General features: G+C 46.8%; 1 protein-coding gene across 3 annotated transcripts in view; it reads left to right on the top strand.

The window, feature by feature from the left end:
- LOC119437297 (uncharacterized) overlaps window positions 1-24752 on the top strand; it is a 296143-nt gene that overhangs the window by 114909 nt on the left and 156482 nt on the right. For all 3 annotated transcript variants that reach the window (XM_049660417.1, XM_037704354.2, XM_049660416.1), the window contains exon 4: window positions 16317-16613. In XM_049660417.1, the coding sequence (XP_049516374.1) occupies window positions 16317-16613 (297 nt within the window). The remainder of the gene's footprint in view (window positions 1-16316; window positions 16614-24752) is intronic.

Raw genomic sequence — 24752 nt, 5'->3', positions numbered from 1 at the left:
TCGAGTAGACCAGCTCATTAACTAGAATTGGGCTATCTGCCACAGGCAACCTTACATAAATTTTGAAAGTGTTCGCTGAAACACCCTGTATATATATATATATATATATATCTACAGTTGGAGCAGAAGACAAACATCCCTACAAGCAGTGACCTATTGACCGATGAATGGACACATCCTGGATTCCCATCGGCGTCTACTGTAAGTGGCCAGTGCCCTGGCTGTGTGTTAGAAAATGGCATTGCCTCCCCAGTAAATATGGGCAAGATGGCTGGGAAAGTGGTGCATATGTTTTCTTTAAACAGTGCGTGTCGTTTAGTTGTTAGCCCTTAGGAAACAATAGAATGAAACAAAAAGTGTGGCCGATATCTGCGACATGGTGTCCGTATTTTATGTAAAGAACTCAACGGAGACGGATAAAGCCGTTTCTCCATTTTATTGAACTTCGTCTTTCCCTTCCTCTTCTCCTCCGGTACTCGCGCCACTTCTTCGTTTTGACGGCACTCCACAATTTCCGGGGCCTGTGACTGCATCCTTCCTAGGATGGTACGGGATGATGTTCTAACTTCGATTGCCTTCACCGGAGTCTCGTAGTACACCAACTTGAGGATTCCTTGCTTGCTTGCCGTTGGTGCCTGTATGCACCAATAAATGGGTACTTGGGGCCACTTAGTCCTTTCTTGACGAGTATGAAACTTCGAGGTTCAATCACAGGCAACTTACGATAGTGTCTATTGTAGAACTTTCTTTTCATTCGAAATTTATATTTAATTTGCTCTTCAGCTATCTTGGCCATCTCTAGAAAAATAACGTGGCCGGCGATTCCTGACTGTTTCCTCCAAGGTACATTTCTACCCACCAGGGATGGTAGCGTATAAATCCAAGTACTTCTTCAGACCGCGAATTATTCTTCCTGCGAGTCCGTTACCTTGTGCATGGTATGGAGTCAAAAACCTTAGTGTTATGCCTCTCTGTTCTGCCCATCTTCTGAGTTTTCGCTACGAAAAGCAGGTCCGTTATCGGAGACCAATACTTTAGTTGCCTTGTAGATGACTTGCTCCATTAGGACGATTACAGAGTTGGCATCCTCTTTTCCACATTTATCTGATTTATTCTTGTACATTCGTCAATGGCGACAAGGAAAGCCTGCGTCTGCCTCACCGCTTCCCTCTTCTTTTTTACTTCAGCGAAGTCGAGGTGGACAACTTCAAAGGGTACGCTCGAATACGCGAGAAAGCCCATTTCGTTTCCTCTAGGTTTGTATTTGGTTTTGGCCATTTGACACAGGTGACAAGTGCGGACATATTCGTGTACGTCATCTGTCATACTTTCCCAGGTAAAGCACTGCTTTATCTTCCTGAACCCCTTTGAGAATCCGTCATGCCCCCCCCCCCCCCCTCCACCTTAATCGGCGCTGTCATGGTAAAGTCGCAAGATTCTTGGCCGGCATGTCTCTCGGACGTAAAACTTCTCGCCCTGTGGTCGAATTTCGTCTGTTCCCTCCCAGTTGTAGATGACGCAAGCTTTTTCCGTATTGGCTGCTGATGAAATATGCAGCCTCGATAATGCATCAGCTTCTGGTAGTTTGTCCCCTGGTCTATGGGTCACTTCAAATGTGAATTGCTGCAGTTCGTTGATCCACCTCGCAAATCTGCTTTTGGGTTGCGAGAGATTGAGAATATAGGTAAGTGCTTTTTGTCCGTAAACTGCTTCAACTGTCGACCTTCAAGACATGTTCGGAAATACCTTACAGCCATTATCACTGGAAGTGCTTCAATTTCCGTAGTAGCCTAGTTTTTCGCTTTCGAAAATGTGTATGAGTAATAACCCACAGCCTTGAGTTGATGCGCTGGTGGCTGTGAGTCATCCCGTTGGTAGAGGACAGCCCCAGTTCCGTAATGTGATACGTCCGTGCCGAACTCGAAAGGCTTTTCGAAGTCCGAAAGTATCAAGACTGGATCTGAAGATATGATGTTAACAAGTGCTTGATATGTTTCTTCGCAATGTTTATTCCAAACAAGCGGTGCACCTTTCCGTGTTATAGATGTCAAGAACTTCGTCATGGTGGCGTAGTGTGGTATGAACGTTTGAAAGTGTCCAGACAGACCTAGGAAAACTCGCAATGAATGCAAATTGTGCGGCCTTGGCAATTTCTTTATCCTCTCGACAGACTCTGCTTTGGTGCTTTTCGTGTGGCCGTCAAACGCTCTGCCCTGAAACACCACAGACCGCATGAAGAATTCGCTTTTTCTGATATTTATCTTCAACTTGGCTTTACTTGGTGCTCCCAAAAGCTGTATTAAATGCTTTGCGTGCTGGTGCTCGGTATTAGAGTACACAATTATGTAATCCACGAAGACGTTGCAAAATTGACCAGTAAAAGCAGATGGAACATCGTTCATAATTTTTTCAAACCAGGCGCCCGAATTCTTCCAGCCAAATGGGAGCCTGCTGTATTTTCATCCCACTATAATATTTGAAAAGTTGAATAATTAAGACTGTTTAATGAAGTGGAAACCGAAAAATAATAGGCGTATTTCTAAGCTACAGCAAACAATATAACCTTGGTTCTGTCCAGGTACATGGCATTTGACGTTGTGCACCTGCTGACGCGTCTGTTGCAAAAGCACGTATCGTTTGACTGGACACCAAAATGTGAGTCATCGTTTCGTCAACTTAAGACTTACTTACGTCAGACCTCATCCTGCGTCATTTTAATCCGTATTCCGCTACCGAAATTCATACCGATGCAAGCGGAATAGGCATTGGAGCAGTGCTTGTTCAATGGCGAAACAACGCCGGACACGTTGTTGCTTATGCCAGTCGATGCTTAAGCAATGCTGAGCGAAACTACACAGTGACTGAGCAAGAATGCCTTGCAGCTGTTTTTTCTGTGCAGAAATGTCGCTTTTACATCTATAGTCATTCATTTAGCATAGTCTCTGATCACCATTCCTTATGCTGGCTGGTCATCCTTCGGGATCCGTCTGGTCATCTAGCACGGTGGGCCTTACGACTGCAAGAGTGCGACTTTTTAGTGAAATACAGAAGCGGCCGCCGTCATGCTGACGCCGATTGCATTTCCGGCTTATCACTGCCAATGGAAAATTCTGAAGAAGATATTTTCGACGACTGCCTGGCCGCTATTGCACCTGAATTTCCGGACACGAACGTCATCCAAGAGGATCAACGCAACGACGTCAGTCTGGAACCTGTTTTCGTGATGGCCCTGAGTACAAAAGCCAGTAGTGGTTTTTCCCTACGTGACAGCTTGTTGTATAAAACGAACCACTCTGCAAGTGGCGCCCGCTGTCTTCTTGTAGTGCCTGAGAGTCTCTGTAGTGCTGTGCTACATACCATGCATAATGATCCAACATCAGGTCATCTTCGATTCACCCGTACGCTACAGCGTGTGTAAGAGCGCTTTTACTGGCCTCACACACATCATACAACAAAGCATAATGTGGCTAGTTGTGACCAATGTCAACGGCGCAAGCGACCTTCAACCGCCCCACCAGGTCTTCTGCAGCCGTTGATTCCCCTTCATGCACCTTTTGAGCAAGTTGGCGTGGACTTCCTGGGCCCATTCCCACGGTCATCGAATAACAATCGATAGATCATCGTTTGTGTAGACCATCTTACACTCTACACAGAGGCCGCAGCAGTACCGTCATCCAGCGCTGTTTGCATCGCAACTTTCTTGTTGCGTTATGTCGTCCTACCCCATGGCCCACCTCGCGTGATCATAAGTGATCGCGGTCGTCAATTCGTGGCCGACGCTGTTGAAGAGCTGCTTCGGCTATGTGGAACACAACTTCGTCACTCAACGCCGTACGGTCCGCAAACCAACGGTCTTGTTGAACGCACGAATCGAACCTTGACGAACATACTATATATGTATGTGTCCTCTAACCCCAATAACCGTCATGATGCGTTGCCTTTCATAACATACGCCTACAACACTGCGAAACACGAGACAACGAATTACAGCCCTTGAATCTGCTTTATGCTCGATCGCCACGGAGCTTCCTTAACACAATTGTGCTGTTTTATCTTGACGCTGAGGATTCCGTCGCCAAAACACTTTGCCTCGCCGAGGAAGCCCCCAGAATAGCATGCATCCGCACATTGGCATCGCAAAACCGCTCGAAGGATCGGTATGATAGTTCTCATCAAGCCATTTATTTTGAAAAAGGTGACCTAGTGCTGCTATGGACCCCACAACGCAAGCGTGGCTTGTGCAGCAAGCTCTTGTCACATTATGTGGGCCCGTTCGTCGTTTTAGATCACCTGAGCGTCCTAACTTACGTGGTTGATCGAGTTTCGTCTACAGATAGGCGTTCCAAGAAAACCCTGCTTGCTCATGTTGCACGCCTTAAGCGCTACTACCCTGCCACAGAACAGTGACTCTCCCAGTGGGCTTCATCTGCGAAAGGGGGATTGTAACGTGGCGAAGAGGAGAAGAGAGGAAAAGAGGAGAATGAAGAGCTCAGTGGCAGCCACGGCTACATTTCGGTGGTGACATCGTGGTAGCCTCTCATTCATCCTGCTATTCATCTGTAAGTAAACATCGATCAACATTAAGAATATTTTCTAATCTTGGTGCATGATAGTTGGGACGCTCTGTGTATTGGGGGCATCTTTGAATGGGCTTTCAACATCCTTTCAATGGTGACGTACAATACAGCTCCAACAATATTTCAATGCGCTTTCAATATTGACATGCAACACATTCCAACCATGCTTCAATGGGCTTTCAATGTTGAGGCAACACTTGTTCAACAATGCTTCAATGGGCCTTCAATGTTGCATCTGATCACATCCTGAGCAATCCTTCAATGGGCTTTCAATATTGAAATACAACATGGTGTCAACAATACACCAATTATTTTTCACATTTGAATGCCGCAATGATGTTTCGAGAAAATGTCGCGGGCCAAGTGTCAACACTTGTCAAAAACTTCCGCAATGATGTTTCAACGATACCACAATGTCCTTTCAATGCCATTTCCTGACGTTTACCAATGACATTTCAACAATTTCAACAATAAATTTCAACAATTTTTGTGAGGGTAATACACGAAGCAACCGGCGCGAAAAGAACTATTGACTAGAAAAGTACACAATTGCCGCTATTGCGGCCACGGCGGCCGCATTTCGAGGGGGGTGAAATGCGAGAACAGCGGAGTACTTAGATTTAGGTGCACGTTAAAGAACTCCAGGTGTCCAACTTATTCCGGAGTCCCCTACTACGGCGTGCCTCATAATCAGATCGTGGATTTGGCACGTAAAACCCCATAACTCAATTCCCAATTGTCACTGTTTGTGCTTGTTATTTCGACATCATGACAAACCGTAGACGGCATGTCTCCCCATTCTCTAAACATTTGTGCGTAGCTTCTTCGCTACAATTTGTCGCCGGCAAAGTATAGCAGCGCAGATTGTGCTTGATGGCGAAACAGTTTCCTAGCACATTGGCCAGCACCCCGTCTGTGTTAATTACAGCATAAACATTTTCCTTCATGTAAAATATGGACACCACGTCGCAGATATCGGCCAAACATTCTGTTTCATTTTATGTGCGATAAGGGCTAGCAAGTAAGCGAAACGCACTCTTTAAAAAATATATACACCACTTTCCGCGCCATCTTTCCAGGCCACTTAAAATAGACACCGATTAGAATCCAGGATGATCATTGGTCAATGGTTACTGCCTAAGGGATGTTGGTCTTGTTCTCTAACTGTTACGTGAAACACCCTATATATATTTAGTGGTGATTAGGTGACCAATAAAAGAATATATATATATGCAAAACATGCACACATCAACGTGTGTGTTTTCACATATCTATTGAATCTCAATATTACCCAACAAGGCTCAATACTACTCAATATTATTCAGCAATAAGTCAACAGGATTTAGCCAACGACTTTACTGTTGTGATGCGCTCAACATCTTTATTGTTGATAGATTGTTATGTACGTTCAATGACTGTTGAGAGATTATTGAAAGCATATTGATTACCTCAATCTGCCAACAACATTTGAATAGTCATTTTTATAAGGGGTATCATTCTATCTGCACCACATATTCAGCATATTTTGCTTTGCAATGTCTGTAATGTCAAGGCACGCAGTATATCACCTGAAAATCCTTTGCTAACGTGTTGGTTCCAACGTAGATCCCCTTTGGAGCAACCCAGCAGAGGAATTCCATCACTCAGTCAATGACGGCAAGTTGTGTAGATTCTGCCATGTCGAAGAGGATGTAGTATTACCGCATTGAAGCCTTGTTGGCTCCATACCTCGAGAAGTATTAAGAAAACGTTGAGCTCTATTTAGATCCCCAACACGTCGCACTGGGCTTGTTTGCCATGATGCAATACCATCGCTAGAAGAGTCACACGAGATGAAGGCAACGCAGCGCCATGTTGTGTAGCCTTTGTTTTGTGTGTTTGTCCCCTAGTGCTGGTATCACTACAATTTACAATTTTATTTTGCACTAGCACTGACACACTGTATAGCTGCTCATCTATAGACTATGTAAGATGAAACCCAGTACATTGAAATATTGAAATTGCATGAAACAGCCATGCATGTTTGCCGTTTACCGTCCAACAAAGGTCAACGCACACTACACGTGGTAAAAAAGGCCCATGCGAGCTATTGGTAAGGACAGTGTGCAAGTGCCGCTGTCCATAACCATAGAAAGTCATATTTAGTGCATGGAAATGACCATTTTGGAATATTTGATATCAACATAATTCCCTCCGAGTACTAATCATGGTTTGATACTGTGGGACGGCCGCGCCCCACGGGCACCCAGCCGCAGCTCGCGCGTCCCTCGCGCCACTGCTCGCGCGCCCGTCGTCTTCTTCGTCCACAGTTGGCTCTGATGCCGCTAATCATGCCGGCGCTCACACACTACAAAGAGCTAATAAGGATGTATTTATATTTGCTATTTAGAAGTAAGTACAATGGAGCCAAAATGTAAATATTTCCTAGTAATGAGAATAGGAATGTGCAAACGTAGCAAAATATTTATTAGTGGCACAAGCATCAAGTGATACTCTTGTTTCTTGCGTAGCACTTCCGGTTCACCTCCTGAGACGACCGGGGAAGAAATTCAGAAAAAAATTGAGGAAAAAATAGTACAGTACATAATTCATGGGATTCATTATAGATATAATAGCAGAGCATAAGTTTAGTTAAAGATTGAGTTACCGAAGTGCCTGGAATAATTAGAATTATTTTGCTGAGAAAACCGGGGACGAAATTCAAAATAAATCAGAAAAAAGAGAAAATAGTACATTAACAAATTCATGAATTTTATTACAGACGTGATATCGGACCATAAGTTTAGTTAGAAGTTACTGAAATGTCTGTAATAATTAGAATTAATTAGAAATCACTGATTACCGCACACTAATGCACAGACCACCAACGCCGAGGTGTGAGTGCCACTAAGAGATGCCTAAGATTAGTGTCACCTACTGTTTTTCGCAGTGGAGGAAAGCAACATACTTGGTGTCCTTAAGTTCGCATTAATTTCGTTCAAAGCAACATTAAAAGAGTTAAGTGTAGCATACTTAACCCTACTAAATGAAAGTGTACATACAGGTTCCTCCTCTACTGAAGACAACGTGACCATGACCAAGCATGGTGCTGTATCACAAAGACATATTAAACAATTATTGCATATAATGATCTTGAGATCATTTGTCGGTTCAAGGCGTTTGCCAGAAATACTTGCTGGGAAGAACGATGCCAAAATGACTCCAGCTGTAGTGAGGCTGCTGCTGCATCGTTTTCGCGAAAGAAGGCCTAACTTTCCCCATTCTTGAACAGAAACTTTATCACTTGGAATATATATATATATATATATATATATATATATTGACGCAAGACAAAAACTGTCTTTAAATGACGCGCGCAGGTTCGTGCGCCCTCCAAGAGAACAATGACGTATTAGAACAACAAAGACGAAGACGTAATAGCACGTGCATTTGCAGCACGTACTCGCATATATCGTTGTCAGAAGAAGAGGAAGTGAGGCGCCGCTCGAGGAAAAGAAGGCTTCTTGATCTCCTGCTTGAACGCTGCAGTTATCTAATTTATTTACTGGCCAGGCACAAGTTCGCCCATAATAAATAGTTATCTTAGAAGTCCTTGAATCATTCGTTACAATTCGGGTGGAGGTGCTGGGTATGATTTCCAGCCCCATTCGAGTTGAAGAAAGCAGCCGGGAGCCACGCCAACTCGTACCCAATGAGCTCACGCCTGTCCACCAGCGCACGAGCCGTCGCCTACGTGGTGAGCGATCCGAGTTTCCTCTTTTGCCGGAGCCAACTAGAGTAGCAGCAGCAGCAGCAGCCAATAACGAAATGACATCCCAGACCGGCTCAAACCGCATCGTCGTTGATCAGCCGATGACGCCTAAGCCTTTCCACGGCGACACTTTTGAAGACGCAGAGTACTGGTTAGAAGGCTTTGAGCGTGTGGCTGACTACAGTGGATGGGTCGAAAACCGGAAGCGCCGCAACGTTTACTTCGCATTGCAGCACTCTGCACGAACGTGGTTTCAAAACCATGAAGCTGCCCTCCGGTCGTGGGATGACTTCCGACGGGAGCTGCTGGCCACGTATTCGAGCACAGATCGCAGGGAAAGAGCTGAAGCGGCTTTGCAAGCAAGAAGAATGCAACAACGAAAGCGTGTCAATGTATGTCGAAGATATGTCCCGCTTATTTCGCTGGGCCGATCCGAGCATGAGCGAGGACAAGAAGCTTGGGCATCTGATGCGTGGTGTGGAGCAGGAGCTTTTTGCCGGTTTGGTTCGAAGCCCTCCACGCACCATCGCTGAATTCCGCGCCGAGGCGAGAACTATGGAAAGGACACTCCAACAGCGAGCGAGGCTCTACAACCGCGATATGAATGTCGCATCTGTGGACGCCATATCAGCGGTATTCGGGAATGGCGTCGATGTCTTACGAGAACTTGTAAGATCTGTGGTTCGAGAAGAACTCCGGAGCCAACAGCTGAACAATGGCCCTACAGCGGTCTCTTCATTGGCAAAAGTGGGTCGTGAAGAAGTGAAACAAGCAGTCCTCGAACAGCACCCACAAGCACAGCCACAAGCGTCGCCAACGGTACGGCCGACAGTACCGTACGCCGAGGTACTCAGAGGAATGCCTGGACGTACTTTCGTCACGGCACCTACCCATGTACTTGAACCTCAGTTCACGCCGCCTCCACCTGAGACGAGATTCCGGAAGGCTGACATATGGCGCACTCCTGATAGAATCCCACTGTGCTACACTGCGGCGAAGCTGGTCATCTCTACCGGATGTGCGAGTACCGCAGAGCGGGACTTCGGGGTTTTTCCGTAAACGCTCCTTGCCCAAGAAACGGTGAACGCCCTATTGAATTCCGGGAGTATTGATCAACGCGCCAAAGCCCCCATACTTCACAGCAACATCAACCTCGGTCAACAGTACCACTTCGGTATCGATCACCGAGCCCGCGTCCATCCTCAAGCTCCTCGAGGCGACGTTCCCAAAGCCCGCACCGGGAAAACTAATACCGGCGTCCTGTGGAGGTAAGGCCACTGTGGACGCAACAGAACCTCCAGCGCTGGCTCCGAAATGTAACGACAAACGCGATAGCAGTAGCGGAAACAGTGACGTTACTTCCAATTTGTATGGGGTTAGAGACGGCTACGAAATTACTGCTTTAGTAGACACAGTCGCAGACCATTCAGTTATGAATAAAGAACTTGCCAGAAGACTGAGGAAAGTGCTGACTCCTTGGAGAGGACTGAAAACTCGAACCGCCGGAGGACACCTTATCGACCCGGTGGGCAGGTGCACTTCTAGAATTGGAATACGCGGCTTCACATACGTCGCTACTTTCATTGTTCTGTCAGAATGTTTGAGGGATTTAATTATTGGAAGGGACTTTTTGCACGCGCACGGTGCAGTAATCAACTTGCAGGAATCTTTTGTGTCGTTCTCAACGAAGCACGCCATCCCTAGGTTCGAGTGTGAAGAGCAATTCGATGCGCTCCAGATTATAGACGACGACGTCACGATACCCCCAAGATCCAGCATAGCTGTCGCCGTAAGAAGCAACGTATTCAGCGACTATGAAGGAACAGCAGACAGTAACACTGGCCTCTTACTCGAAAAAGGGATCTGTATGGCCAGATGTCTTGTTCGGCTGCGTGATGGGTGTTCGAATGTCTTTATCACTAATTTTGGAAATGAAGTCCAGCATGTTGCGAAGGGAATTGTCATTGCCATTGTCATTAACGATTATGTCCAGATTATGGATTTGAACCGTTCCGAGGCTGCATCACTCAAGTCTGACAACATAGACTTCATACTCGCCTCCATCAACATCGAAGCAGCGCTATCACCGACCCAGAAGCAGCAAATAGAAAACCTTGTACGAGAATTCGCCACGTGTTTCTCAACATCATCCAAAGTCCAAAGAACATCCATCGCCAAACACCGTATCATTGTCGACGAAGCTGTCAGGCCTATTTGCCAGCATCCCTACCGAGTGGCGCCGAATAAGAGAGAGGTCATCAGAAACCAAGTTGAAGAAATGCTGAGAGACGACGTAATTCAACTGTCGACCAGCCCGTGGGCTTTGCCTGTGGTGCTGGTAAAGAACAAGGACCAGAGCTTGCGCTTCTGCGTGGATTAGCGAAAGTTGAACGTCGTCACAAAGCGGGATGTTTATCCACTTCCGAGGATCGATGACACCCTTGATAGACTACGGGATGCGAAATTATTTTCCTCTCTCTATCTCAAGAGTTGATACTGGCAGATAGAAGTGGACGAAAGAGATCGTGAGAAGACAGTGTTCGTCACACCAGACGGGCTATAGGAATTCAAGGTACTTCCGTTCGGCCTGTGTTGCGCACCTTCCACATTTCAGCGGATGATGGACACTGTACTATCCGGGTTAAAGTGGCAGTCCTGTCTTGTTTATCTTGATGATGTCGTGATTTGTTCTACCACTTTGATCAGCATGAGGAACGACTACGGTCTGTGCTCAAAGCTATTAGTTCAGCAGGGGTACGATAAAGCCACAAAAAAGTCACTTCGGCTTCCATGAGCTCCTTTTCTTCTGCCATGTGATTAGTTCTAAAGGCATCCGTCCTGACCCTGAGAAGACCGCAGCAGTAGAAAAGTTTCCTAGACCAACGGGTAAAAAGGCTGTTAGGCGATTTTGGGGACTTTGTGCCTATTAGAGACGTTTCGTCAATAATTTTTCGAAAATTGCCGAGCCGTTAACGCGATTGACAAAAGAAGATGTACCTTTCATTTGGCTAAGGGAACAAGAAGATGCATTCAATAAGCTACGACGCCGACTTATCCGGTCCTTGCGCACTTTGATGACGAAGCGGAAACAGACATCCACATGGGCGCAAGCAATTTCGGGCTTGCTGCCGTCCTCGTTCAGTGGCTGATGATGATGATGTATAGTGTTTAATGGCGCAAGGGCCAGTTATTGCTAAAGAGCGCCATGCCAGTGTTAGTGAGTTTGCAGTGGAGCGATGAATTCTGAGAAGTACATGAGGCGTGGCTGTAAAGGCGCCTAAAGATAATCGCTGCAAAGTGCGTAAAATATACTTTTACTAAAATCATGGCAATGACCAATGAGGTGTACTATGAAAATGAAGAATGCATTCTCGTTCAGTGGCAAAACGGAGAGGAAAGACTGATTCCATACGCTAGCCGCACTCTTTGGAGGGCTGAAACTTACTACTCTGCAACGGAAAAAGAATGTCTCGCAGTAATATGGGCTATAGGAAAATTCCGACCATACTTATACGGTAGACCGTTACGAGCAATCAGCGACCATCACTCGTTGTGCTGGCTAGCAGACCTGAAGGATCCTTCTGGGCGACTTGCTAGGTGGAGTCTGAGGCTGCAGGAATACGACATAACGGTCGTGCATAGATCTGGTCGCAAGCACAGTGATGCTGATTGCTTGTCACGTGCTCCGGTCGAATCTGCTGCTGTGGAAGATGGGCACAACTTTCCGTTTCTTGGAGTCGTGACCACGTCTCAGATGGCCAAACATCAACAGTCGGACACCGAAATGCTTCAACTCATCAGGCACCTGGAAGGACACACCATCCATATTCTGCGAGTTTTCAAACGAGGATTATCATCGTATGTGATAAGAAATAACGTCCTCTACAAAAGAAATTTTAAGCACACCACATAGAAATTTCTACTCGTCATTCCTTCATCCTTGCAATCCGAAATCTTGGAAGCCTGTCACGCTGATCCCTCCGCAGGACACCTCGGAGTGAGTAGAACATTCGCTCAAATTCATGCCAAGTACTATTGGCCAAAGCTTTTGAGTTCGGCGCAGTTTTATGTGAGAACCTGTCGGGATTGCCAAAGATGGAAAACGCCTCTACTAAAACCCGCAGGCCTCCTTCAACCAATAGAACCCCCAGAAGCCCCGTTCGAACAAGTAGGAATGGACTTGCTTGGTCCATTTCCGACATCGTCATTAGGCAAACGATGGATTGTAGTAGCGACTGATACTTAACCCGATATGCTGAGACAGCCTCTCTAATCAGTGCTACAGCTATTGAAGTGGCCGAATTCTTTGTCACCAACGTAGTACTACGACATGGTGCCCCTGCAGTTGTTATCACGGACCGAGGAACTGCATTCACAGCGGATTTGACGCAGACCATTATGCAACTAACTCATACCAGCCACAGGAAAACAACTGCCTATCACCCTCAAACAAATTGGTTGACCTAGCGACTGAACAGGACGCTGACAGATATGTTGTCAATTTACGTAGACTTAGAGCACCGTACATGGGACAAGATACTACCATATGCAACATTCGCTTACAATACCGCATTGCAAGAGACCACTCAAGTGACGCCATTCCAGCTTGTTTTTGGCCGAACACTTACCACACCCTTAGATGCAATGCTGCCGGTAAACGACAGTCCAGAACAAACCCCGACATCAGCGACTTTATGCAGAGGGTCGAAGAAGCACGTCAGCTGGCGCGACACTGCCTTCAACAAAGACAGCGCATTGACACCGACCGGTACAACTTGCGGCGAAGAGAAGCCGAGTACGCACCAGGTGACAGAGTATGGGTGTGGGCTCCCGTACGGACGCGCGACCTATCCGAAAAGCTTCTGCGCCGTTATTTCGGCCCTTATAGGGTACTTCGTGCATTATTCCCTTAAACTACGAAGTTACGCCAGAAGGACAAGTAACCTCATCACGATGCCGACGTCGCAAAGAAACTGTGCATGTGGTCAGAATGAAGCCATATTATGACAGGCAGTGAATGTTCTACCAAATTCCTCTACTCAGTGTTATATCGCACTTTAGTATGGACAACAGCTTGTCAACAGTTTGGCCACTGTACGCATCGGGACGATGCGTTCTTGGACGGGGAATAATGACGCAAGACAAGAACGGTCTTTAAATAACGCGCGCAGGTTCGGGCGCCCTCCAAGAGGACAACGGCGCATTAGAACAATAAAGACGAAGACGTAATGACACGTGCATTTACAGCACGCGCTCGGATATATGTGACCGTTGTCAGAATGAAGAGGAAGTGAGGCGCCGCTCGAGGAAAAGAAGGCTTCTTGATCTCCTGCTTGGAACACTCCACTATCTAAGTTGGTTACTTGCCGGGCATAGGATTGCCCACAATAAATAGTTATCGTTGAAGTCCTTGAGTCATTCGTTACAATATATATATATATATATCATAAGGTAGCGAACAAGGAATGACACCAAGGTGTCATTGCGTGTTGCGTTCTTGTGACATGACTAATAAAAATTTGGTCCCTCGGTTTTCTTTGTTCGCGTTCATTATATATATATAAATATATATATATATAATATATATATATATATATATATATATATATATATATATGTTTATATGTATCGTGTATCCGAGCTATTAAAAGAGAAACAAACGCAGTAAGGTAAGATTATAAGACCGAGGGTGTTCTGGCGTCGATGTCCGGATGTCAAAGTCTGACGAACGAACACCGTAGGTCTAAAATAGTATCTTGCACTGCTTTGATGCGAAGCATTTTTTGCTTCATTATTGGCACTTTCTGGGAGGTAGGTAGGTTCTTGTATCGCCTCATTTTTTATAATAAGGAAATCCGTCGACCATAGTAGCTTTGTGCTCGAAGCACATGGTCCCAAATCACGAGAATAATTTGCGCGTTCCGAAGCCAGCTAGCTCTTTGAAATACTCGCACGTGCATTGCGTGTCACTTTATCGTCTTCTATCCTCGTGACAGCTGGCGCGCATGCATCCCATGTAACTTACTCGTCTTATATCTAGAACCTAATGAAATGTATTAGTAATTCTGGTATCGCTTTGGGACACCCCGAAGGATCTATGCGACATAGCCGGCTACCTGCTAAATGCTTCGCATAATATCCATTCTCACAGTGCGTGGGATGTGAACAATTTGTTTTTCTTCTAATAGCTCCGCTAAAGTTGCCTGGGATATGGTACGTAGCAAACAAGCTCAACAAAGAAATCAAAGGATATACTCCTCGGGTGTTTTTGCGGACTGCCTCGTCGTGCTTGTCCGTGGGGCAAAGCACCGATCTGCTGAACATGTCGATCAGCTCGTAACATGCCAGACGGGGCAGACGGAAGTTCCCGCGAAACTGCAGGAAACCCTAACAATTCGTGTCGCTTGATAAGTCTTAAGTACTTTGGAACTTACCTCTGTCTGATGAGCTTCTGACATCCGTGCTGACATATCCTTTGACTTTCGGTAGCTGGCTAGGCCCTCCCGAGAGCTCCGCGAACATTACTTCGCAAGCGTTGTCGTCTTCGTCCGAGCTGCTGCTCTCGCTGGTGCCAGCCAAATGTAAAAGGAGCACGTCTGGTTCGCTCAATGTCACGGACCGTTTCCTCTTCGACATTTTACACTGTAGAGGCAGTAGACAGAACGAGTGGACCAAAGTGATGCAAAAAACACGGAAATGACGCGAAGCCCAAAACGGGAATGTTTTGTATCATGTGAGCTTATCTCGAGACATCGCATGCGTCCTGCCATTTCAAAGTGGAAGCGCCTCCGAGCACCCCTAGGTGGAGCCAGGCGCTCGCGAACGACCACACGAACGTAAAGGGAGCGCCCGATGCCGACCAGCGGAACGCGTGGCTGCTCTTTGAAGGAGTCGAACCCACCCTAACGGGACCACTCTAAGGTGTCATATGAAGCAGTGGCAGCCTCGATGCACATTCGCAAATACAAGTCCATAAATGTACGTAGTCTTTTATTGCAGTTTACCTCGAACGGCGAAGCAACGACAGTGATTACAAGCACGCAAGGCCTGTGCTACTGCGCAACGTGCACAGAACCCTGGAGACTGCCAGGCGTCGGCGAGTGCGTATGTGGCAAAAATGTGTCTTTAGCTCTCCGGCGGCATCATGTGCGCGCGCTCAAACCCATGTTTAGTGTAAGAGCCATAGCGGAGCCTCGATGGCACCCACCTGTATGAATGCTGTCGCCCGTAGACGCCGACCGAGTTCGAGCACATGACACTTCCAAGCACAACGATGTTTACTACCATTATAGATACCCAGGCTGGCCAGCATACTTTCCAACCTCTTTCTCAGTGACCAAACAGATTATGCTTAAATATCCTCATAGAGTGAAATGAAAGTGATCGAGACCAGAATTCTTTTAATAAAGGAAAACTTTCTAACCTTTCTATGTCTATTTTTCGAACGTTAGATAGCTACGAAACTACAGTCGCCATCTCACAGATTTGCGTGATGATTGCGTGACGAAAATACACTGGACGATTTTTGGTGAAAACCAAATTTTTAACACTCACGTGTTAAAAATTTAACTTCACCATCAAGTTTCATTCGGTATAAATAATGACGTTTTCGCCAAATTGTCTTCAGGATCTACTTCAGCGTCATGAGCATGTCGGAAAAGGTAATCAACATTTCTAAGTACGCAGTAGCACAAGATCACTTCCTTGCGTACAAATGTCTGTGCATTAACGCAAAGGTGGTAACTGGAGGCCAGCTGCAGTGGGAAAAGGTGAATTACTTCAGTGATTACGTAGAAGGTGATGCGTTCCGTTGCTATCTTACAGAGATTTTCGATGGAGACCATCAAAGGAAGCATGCTCACACAATTTGTTGCACCCTTGGGCAGATTCTGCCAGTTCATGCATTGTAGAATTGAGAGGTTGGCTGACACATCGAGAAAACGTAATTGCTTTGCCTTAACGGCGCCTTTTTTTGCGTGTGGCTGCAGATTTCCCATCCATGGACGCACCAAAGCTCACCAGCGTCGTTCATCCGAACGGCTCGATACTGTTTTCGTGGATATGGAGGGAGGCACCGAGCCCTGAGCTGACAGGATACTATTTACGGGGTACCTCGTCGGACCACACATTTGAGACAACTCTGTCGCCCCTGCTGAGTAGCTATATGGCGGATTGCCTCAAGGGATACACCGAATACAACATTACGCTGCAGCCCTTCTACGACTTCAACGGCCTGCATAAAACTGGGATGTCAACGCACTTGATCGTGCGAACACCAGCTACTGGTAAGCGCGTTTGTGAGACGTAGTTTCTGCGTTGTCGTTATATTAAACAATGTCCGATATAATAAGTTCACATTTCGTAGGGCACAAAAACTTAGAAAGCTTTTGTGTGCCCCATTTTGATGAACCATGCTTAAGCTGTATTCGCGCGATGGATCGAATTCCGAAAACAAAGATGAAGTCGCTCGATGGCGCAAAAAAAGAACGCACTTGCAAAAACAACGGCCTTATTACGAAGCACGCTGTAGTGTAGGCCTCCGGAATAATTTGCACCACGTACTGCTCCTTTACGTGCGCCTAAATTTAAGTATACACGATAGTCAGAACACTAGGAAGGCAGCTGACGAATAGTGTTTGGGGACAAGATACGCCCTAAAGGGTGTAAACTTTATTTCAGAGTGAATGTCAGAGTGAACGCTACAGCAGCTGGTAAGTGCTGCCGAATCGCACCTCATAGATGAACGGCGCAGGCGATCTGCTAGCAGCACATTTCGTAAGCCAAATTCGGTTTGTTGTACGAATCCAGATTTAATGTAGACCGTGAACTCTACCTAACGCAAGGAAGGCAGCTGACGAATAGTGTTTGGGGACAAGATACGCCCTAAAGGGTGTAAACTTTATTTCAGAGTGAATGTCAGAGTGAATGCTACAGCAGCTCGTAAGTGCTGCCGAATCGCACCTCACAGATGAACGGTGCAGACGACCTCCTAGCAGCGCATTTCCTAAGCCAAATTCGGTTTGTTATACGAATCCAGATTTAATGTAGACCGTGAACTCCACCTACAATGAGTAGTTGCCAAGAAACAGTTCATTATCAGTGAAATGATTTACAAACCCTATGGCAGCAAAATTGCCAGGTAGATGTTCAGTGTTCATAAGACGTAATACTCATATAGTGCGTTTAAAACCTGAAATGAACATGAAGCAGCGCGAAATAGTTCCACTTATCCCGATTCAGATATCCCAATTCTCTTACAGAGACTATATGCTGAGTGCATTGTGAGACGCAGCTTATAGGAAACGTGCGCAAGTGTTAAGACTGGATGTGGATTTACAACCGGAATCTTAAAACAGAGCAAGCACTGAAAAGCGAACGCATGCAAGTTTCACTTAATTTTCATGTCTATTTCACATATTCCTCATTTATAGTCGTTTTCCTACACACTCCACTCAATCCCCCAAATAAACCTTAACAGGCTTCTTTTTAAAGCAGCTCATCATGAATGCTGAGCGAATCATGAATCATGAAGTGAAACATCTGATTTCAACATCCTTAATTGCCCGTGAATGCATATCGTTCACAATATTTAATCCATTATACCATAATTCCATATTAATCGTTCGGGGTTATGTCTTATCACCGTTGAAACTGTTGTACTGAAAGCGCCGACATTGAAATGGGAAAAATCCCAGGACGCCCAAGCACTTATGAGTTGTGAATGCGAAAGCATTAATGTCCAATTGAACGCCGCTGAGCGGTCCTTCGAGTTATGAACTGCTCGCGTGCAAGCGAGTGCGTTGAGACGCTTGGCCAACGCCTTCTATATGGCACAAGGCCGGTGTACTTCGCTCCGTGACGTCATGCTACGTTGCCAGACTGCCGTAAAATCTAATGAAGACGCTTCCTAGTAAGCCACGGTGATTTTGACGTCACCGCTTTCGTCATGCCGAGCTTGGCAAAGGAAATTTCGGCCCTGGTAGCATAATGTCATAAAGCAGAATGCACAAGCCTGCTCTCTAGGAGGCGCTGCTAAATCCCAGTGGGTAATACCATGGTGGTAGAGTATGAGAGCTAGCCAAACGAGCGCTGCAAGCGCGTCGACGCAGCTCTCAAGTTTCTACAGCAGTCGCCAGGTGGCGAAAGGGGTTTTATGGGCTCAAAGACGCGCATCGCAAGCTTTCGCTGTGCTGTAAAAGGTCGGTTATTATCGCAATTCTTGTGGCTTTCAAACGTTGTTTATGTTTTAATAGCTTGTAGAGCCAGGCTGTCTTCCGGCCTTGCCCACAAAAATGAGGGTATCAGGCTGTATGGAGCCTCAAGAATGTCTATTGGGAGCGGGTAATATCGACAAGATCTGACATAGAGCGCCGATCGCAAGGACGCGCGTGTATTTTTCAAGAAGCGTGAAAATTCTTACCAGCGATCCTCCAGCGTAAAAAATATTTGGTTTTCACGTTACTGTGGGTAGCAGTGGGCTTTGGACGTAGTTGATTTATGATCGCTGGCTGTAACTAAATTTCACTGTTGCGGTCACCAATTGTTTAAATATTGTTCAGCTCCCTTTGGGCGCCGTTCAGGCGCCTGAGCCAGCAGCGTCCGATGGCAAGTGCAAACGTGCACGCGCCTACGAAATGCCGGAGATTGCAAACGACGAGAGTAGACGCCGTTCTGTCTAGAAAGAGTGGCGCCGCCGCGCCTTCGTGTTCGCGGCCCACCTTGGCCGGCCACTCTGAGCAACAACGCACAGAAACGGCGTGAAACACGCAGTAAGTGAAGCCGCGGTGACCGTTGTAGACGCGGCGCAGTGTACTTCACCTGGGATGTACACTTCAGACAGACCGCATGCGCTGAAGCTTCTACAAGGAATATCAAGATGTTGCTGAAAGCGTCGATGAACTTTGCTTTTTAATACAACCTGTCCTAACGTGCTTTGAAACTGGCGATTTCTCGATACAACGTTCTTAATTAATAGTAAAAGTAACAATATTATATATATGTATATAAATATATATTGGTTAGCACGCCAACAGTAGACAGTATACACTGTTCATGCATAGCCATACATGCTAATCAAGGATTTTTTTATTAATATTATCGTGATGAAGAAGAAACAGATGTACTTGATCGGGAAGATATCAAAACGTTATTCGTTGCAAACGTGATTCATTTGGCAATGATGCATTAGTCACCGTATAGTTCTCAGAAGCAATCTGTATAGAGCAAAATAAAGAAATACAACAGTCAAATAAACGAGGAATAAAGGACGCGTCTGAAGTCACGGTGCAAGCGTAAATCTGCGCGAGAAATCTGTTTAATGCGATGGTAAATATTCAGTGTATTAAGACCTCTCTGATGTACGTCACTACGACGCGAATCCCCTTCTCAAAAGTCCAACAGGTAAAAAAAAAACTGGCTGTGGCTTAACTCAGTTATGCCTGGGTGTGCGTAGCGAGAGGTACGGTTAATCTTATTTTTTAGCTTGGTTCTCTCTACGGGTACATCTTTATCGTTTAGCTTCCTACGTCTGAGTGTTTAAGTTTGGTTGTTACCTCTCGTGAAGTTATGGTTACATCAAGGACTAGACATTTTTAAAATGTAACGCATTTATTTGGAAGTCTTCATCTTGTTTCTCAATTGACACAAAGCGATGGTCGGTGAGGCGGGAGGATAAGTGGTTGTCGTCCAGTGACTTGAACACGTTTCGGGTGCTATCCTCATCTTAATCCACTCGCCTGGACGCTTTGTATGACGCTTCTCGAGGCCTGCGGCTCGTTCTTCCTCGGTCTCCTCGGCTCGCTACTTCCTCTTGGTTTCCTTCCGACGACAAAGCCTGGCGTCTTTCAGTCTCTCCGACTCACTTTCCATATCTGCCGACAAATCCCACCGAGCCGCCCCTTCTATATATACGATGCAACGCCGGCTCCTCCTCTGATGTCATGCCAGATGGAGCGGCTAGCGGCGCTGGCAGCTGCGGCGGTTGCTAGGCAACGGCTCAGCTCGCGGTGCAGCCACCGGCCACAGGGAAACGGTGAGAATACGGCCAATGTAGCTTTCGCTACAATACAGTTTGAATCCTCGCGACGCTCGCCAGCTACGTGTTTTCAAGTACGGCGGAGAGGAGAAATAATCCCAGACTTCCCCTGCTGCCACCTTACGCAAAGCGGGAGCAACTCGAGAACCGTCGCGTCATGCGTGGCGCATTGCTAGAGCGGCACCGTTTGGCCACCTCCCCTATTCTACCACCGTGGGTAAGACACGCGGCTTCTGAGCGTGAGGAACTCACTACTGCCAACGCTCTTAGGCGCCCGTTCCTGCGGTGAGCGTCGGCGTGCTTCGGCGTCCCTCGTAACCGAGCGAACCAGCACAGCGAAAGACGAAAGCGAACCCGGAGCGCAGTGGGAAATGAAAGAGCACGCGAGTAGCCAAACGAGCGCTGCAAGCGCGTCGACGCAGCTCTCAAGTTTCTACAGCAGTCGCCAGGTGGCGAAAGGGGTTTTATGGGCTCAAAGACGCGCATCGCAAGCTTTCGCTGTGCTGTAAAAGGTCGGTTATTATCGCAATTCTTGTGGCTTTCAAACGTTGTTTTGTTTTAATAGCTTGTAGAGCCAGGCTGTCTTCCGGCCTTGCCCACAAAAATGAGGGTATCAGGCTGTATGGAGCCTCAAGAATGTCTATTGGGAGCGGGTAATATCGACAAGATCTGACATAGAGCGCCGATCGCAAGGACGCGCGTGTATTTTTCAAGAAGCGTGAAAATTCTTACCAGCGATCCTCCAGCGTAAAAAAATATTTGGTTTTCACGTTACTGTGGGTAGCAGTGGGCTTTGGACGTAGTTGATTTATGATCGCTGGCTGTAACTAAATTTCACTGTTGCGGTCAACAATTGTTTAAATATTGTTCAGCTCCCTTTGGGCGCCGTTCAGGCGCCTCAGCCAGCAGCGTCCGATGGCAAGTGCAAACGTGCACGCGCCTACGAAATGCCGGAGATTGCAAACGACGAGAGTAGACGCCGTTCTGTCTAGAAAGAGTGGCGCCGCCGCGCCTTCGTGTTCGCGGCCCACCTTGGCCGGCCACTCTGAGCAACAACGCACAGAAACGGCGTGAAACACGCAGTAAGTGAAGCCGCGGTGACCGTTGTAGACGCGGCGCAGTGTACTTCACCTGGGATGTACACTTCAGACAGACCGCATGCGCTGAAGCTTCTACAAGGAATATCAAGATGTTGCTGAAAGCGTCGATGAAATTTGCTTTTTAATACAACCTGTCCTAACGTGCTTTGAAACTGGCGATTTCTCGATACAACGTTCTTAATTAATAGTAAAAGTAACAATATTATATATATGTATATAAATATATATTGGTTAGCACGCCAACAGTAGACAGTATACACTGTTCATGCATAGCCATACATGCTAATCAAGGATTTTTTTATTAATATTATCGTGATGAAGAAGAAACAGATGTACTTGATCGGGAAGATATCAAAACGTTATTCGTTGCAAACGTGATTCATTTGGCAATGATGCATTAGTCACCGTATAGTTCTCAGAAGCAATCTGTATAGAGCAAAATAAAGAAATACAACAGTCAAATAAACGAGGAATAAAGGACGCGTCTGAAGTCACGGTGCAAGCGTAAATCTGCGCGAGAAATCTGTTTAATGCGATGGTAAATATTCAGTGTATTAAGACCTCTCTGATGTACGTCACTACGACGCGAATCCCCTTCTCAAAAGTCCAACAGGTAAAAAAAAAACTGGCTGTGGCTTAACTCAGTTATGCCTGGGTGTGCGTAGCGAGAGGTACGGTTAATCTTATTTTTTAGCTTGGTTCTCTCTACGGGTACATCTTTATCGTTTAGCTTCCTACGTCTGAGTGTTTAAGTTTGGTTGTTACCTCTCGTGAAGTTATGGTTACATCAAGGACTAGACATTTTTAAAATGTAACGCATTTATTTGGAAGTCTTCATCTTGTTTCTCAATTGACACAAAGCGATGGTCGGTGAGGCGGGAGGATAAGTGGTTGTCGTCCAGTGACTTGAACACGTTTCGGGTGCTATCCTCATCTTAATCCACTCGCCTGGACGCTTTGTATGACGCTTCTCGAGGCCTGCGGCTCGTTCTTCCTCGGTCTCCTCGGCTCGCTACTTCCTCTTGGTTTCCTTCCGACGACAAAGCCTGGCGTCTTTCAGTCTCTCCGACTCACTTTCCATATCTGCCGACAAATCCCACCGAGCCGCCCCTTCTATATATACGATGCAACGCCGGCTCCTCCTCTGATGTCATGCCAGATGGAGCGGCTAGCGGCGCTGGCAGCTGCGGCGGTTGCTAGGCAACGGCTCAGCTCGCGGTGCAGCCACCGGCCACAGGGAAACGGTGAGAATACGGCCAATGTAGCTTTCGCTACAATACAGTTTGAATCCTCGCGACGCTCGCCAGCTACGTGTTTTCAAGTACGGCGGAGAGGAGAAATAATCCCAGACTTCCCCTGCTGCCACCTTACGCAAAGCGGGAGCAACTCGAGAACCGTCGCGTCATGCGTGGCGCATTGCTAGAGCGGCACCGTTTGGCCACCTCCCCTATTCTACCACCGTGGGTAAGACACGCGGCTTCTGAGCGTGAGGAACTCACTACTGCCAACGCTCTTAGGCGCCCGTTCCTGCGGTGAGCGTCGGCGTGCTTCGGCGTCCCTCGTAACCGAGCGAACCAGCACAGCGAAAGACGAAAGCGAACCCGGAGCGCAGCGGGAAATGAAAGAGCACGCGAGTAGGAAGGGGAGGTTTCCTCTCTTCGCTTTCTCTCTCTCTCTCTGTTGAACGTCTCTTTTTGGTATCCGCACTATGTTGTACCTTCCTTGAGGCTTGATAGTGATATATGTACGCGTATCACTCGGGTCTAAGCCAATCTGATGTCTACTCGATGCCTGACCAGGCGTCCGTGCGTCACCCTATGTTTATTGTTTCGATCCGTCTTCGCTACACTCGAAAAGTGCCTGCTTTAGAGCAGCACGGCAGGTGAGTGTCTTGCATTCTGAATGATGGTCCATCGGCTCAATTTTAGAAGCTGCGTCTGCGTCTGCCTGCTGCGTGCCGGCGTTCGCTTCTGGGAGTTGCTCTGTTGATGTCTTGTTTTCTTCATTCGTCGTGCGCACGTTCCATTGCAGGTAATGATGATGCCTCTGTTATTTGTATGTTGTCCTCCTTTGGCACTGCTCTAGGATACGGCTCGTGCAAGTTCCGGCACTTCTCCATAGATGGCATACTGTCGTGACAGCTTATGGTCACTTGACCGGATTTTCCCAGCCGGTGTCCTCCTTTGCATCTCGCACAAGGCTGCGGCTTTGCCCGCAAGATACAAGCCTGAGTGGCTTCCACCACTCAGGCTCAGGAAAGGTTCCAATGGTACCTTTCAAGCTTAGTGACACTACTGTTCTCCGGAAGAAACCATATAGCGTGTCCTACGAAAAAAAGAAATGGATGAAGCAAATTCGCACCAAAAACGGCAGCACTATCCCCATAGTGGAACAGATTAGAATCCTGGGACTCATCATCGAATGCAAGGGCACTAACGGAGAAACCGTCAAGAAGCTAGTAACTAAATTCACCAACGCAATAAGGCTAATCAAGAGAGTCACAAACAAACACCACGGAATGAAAGAAGCTAACGTCGTCAGACTTATATATTCCTTCGCCATAAGTCACATTATATACGTGGCGGCATACCTCAATTGGTATTCAGCCGAAAAAGCTAAGATCAACGCACTCATACGAAAGGCGTACAAGCAAGCTCTTGGCCTTCCAGATAGCACCAGCACCGAGCGACTACTTCAACTTGGAGTACACAACACGTTAGCGGAGCTGATAGAGGCTCAACAGATTGCTCAGTGGGAGAGACTAGCCGGTTCGCGCACGGGCAGGAGTATCCTCAGCAAATCAGGGATAACCTATCACAATAAACAAGGATGCAAAGTGTCGGTTCCCAAGGTAATCAGGCAAAAGGTCTAGGCCCCCATTTTGCCTAAAAATATGCACGCCGAACTTGATCAGGGAAGGAGGGAAAGCAGAACTAAAGTTCTACTCAGGGCATACGGTAGAGACAAGGAGGCGTTGTTTGTGGACGCAGCGGAGTACCCGAGTCACGAATCCTGCGTCGCAGTAGTAATAAACTCCGACCACGAGTGCCTAAGCGCGTGCTCGATATTCTCTAATAACATTGAAATGGCTGAAGAAGTAGCTATCGCTCAGGCCTTAATTTCCCCCAAATGTAGATACGTCATCAGCGACTCGCAGTCAGCCATCAGAAACTATGTGCGAGGAAGAATATCGCCCGAGGCCGCTAACATACTCCACGGGAAAGCACAGTTCCTATCATCAGAGGAATTCGAAGAGAAATACATCATTTGGTTCCCAGCCCACACCTCCT

This window comes from Dermacentor silvarum, chromosome 1 (assembly GCF_013339745.2).
Source record: "Dermacentor silvarum isolate Dsil-2018 chromosome 1, BIME_Dsil_1.4, whole genome shotgun sequence".
Taxonomy (NCBI): Eukaryota; Metazoa; Arthropoda; class Arachnida; order Ixodida; family Ixodidae; genus Dermacentor; species Dermacentor silvarum.
The sequence above is the reverse complement of the archived record's forward strand: the minus strand, read 5'-3'. Positions and strand labels throughout refer to the sequence as shown.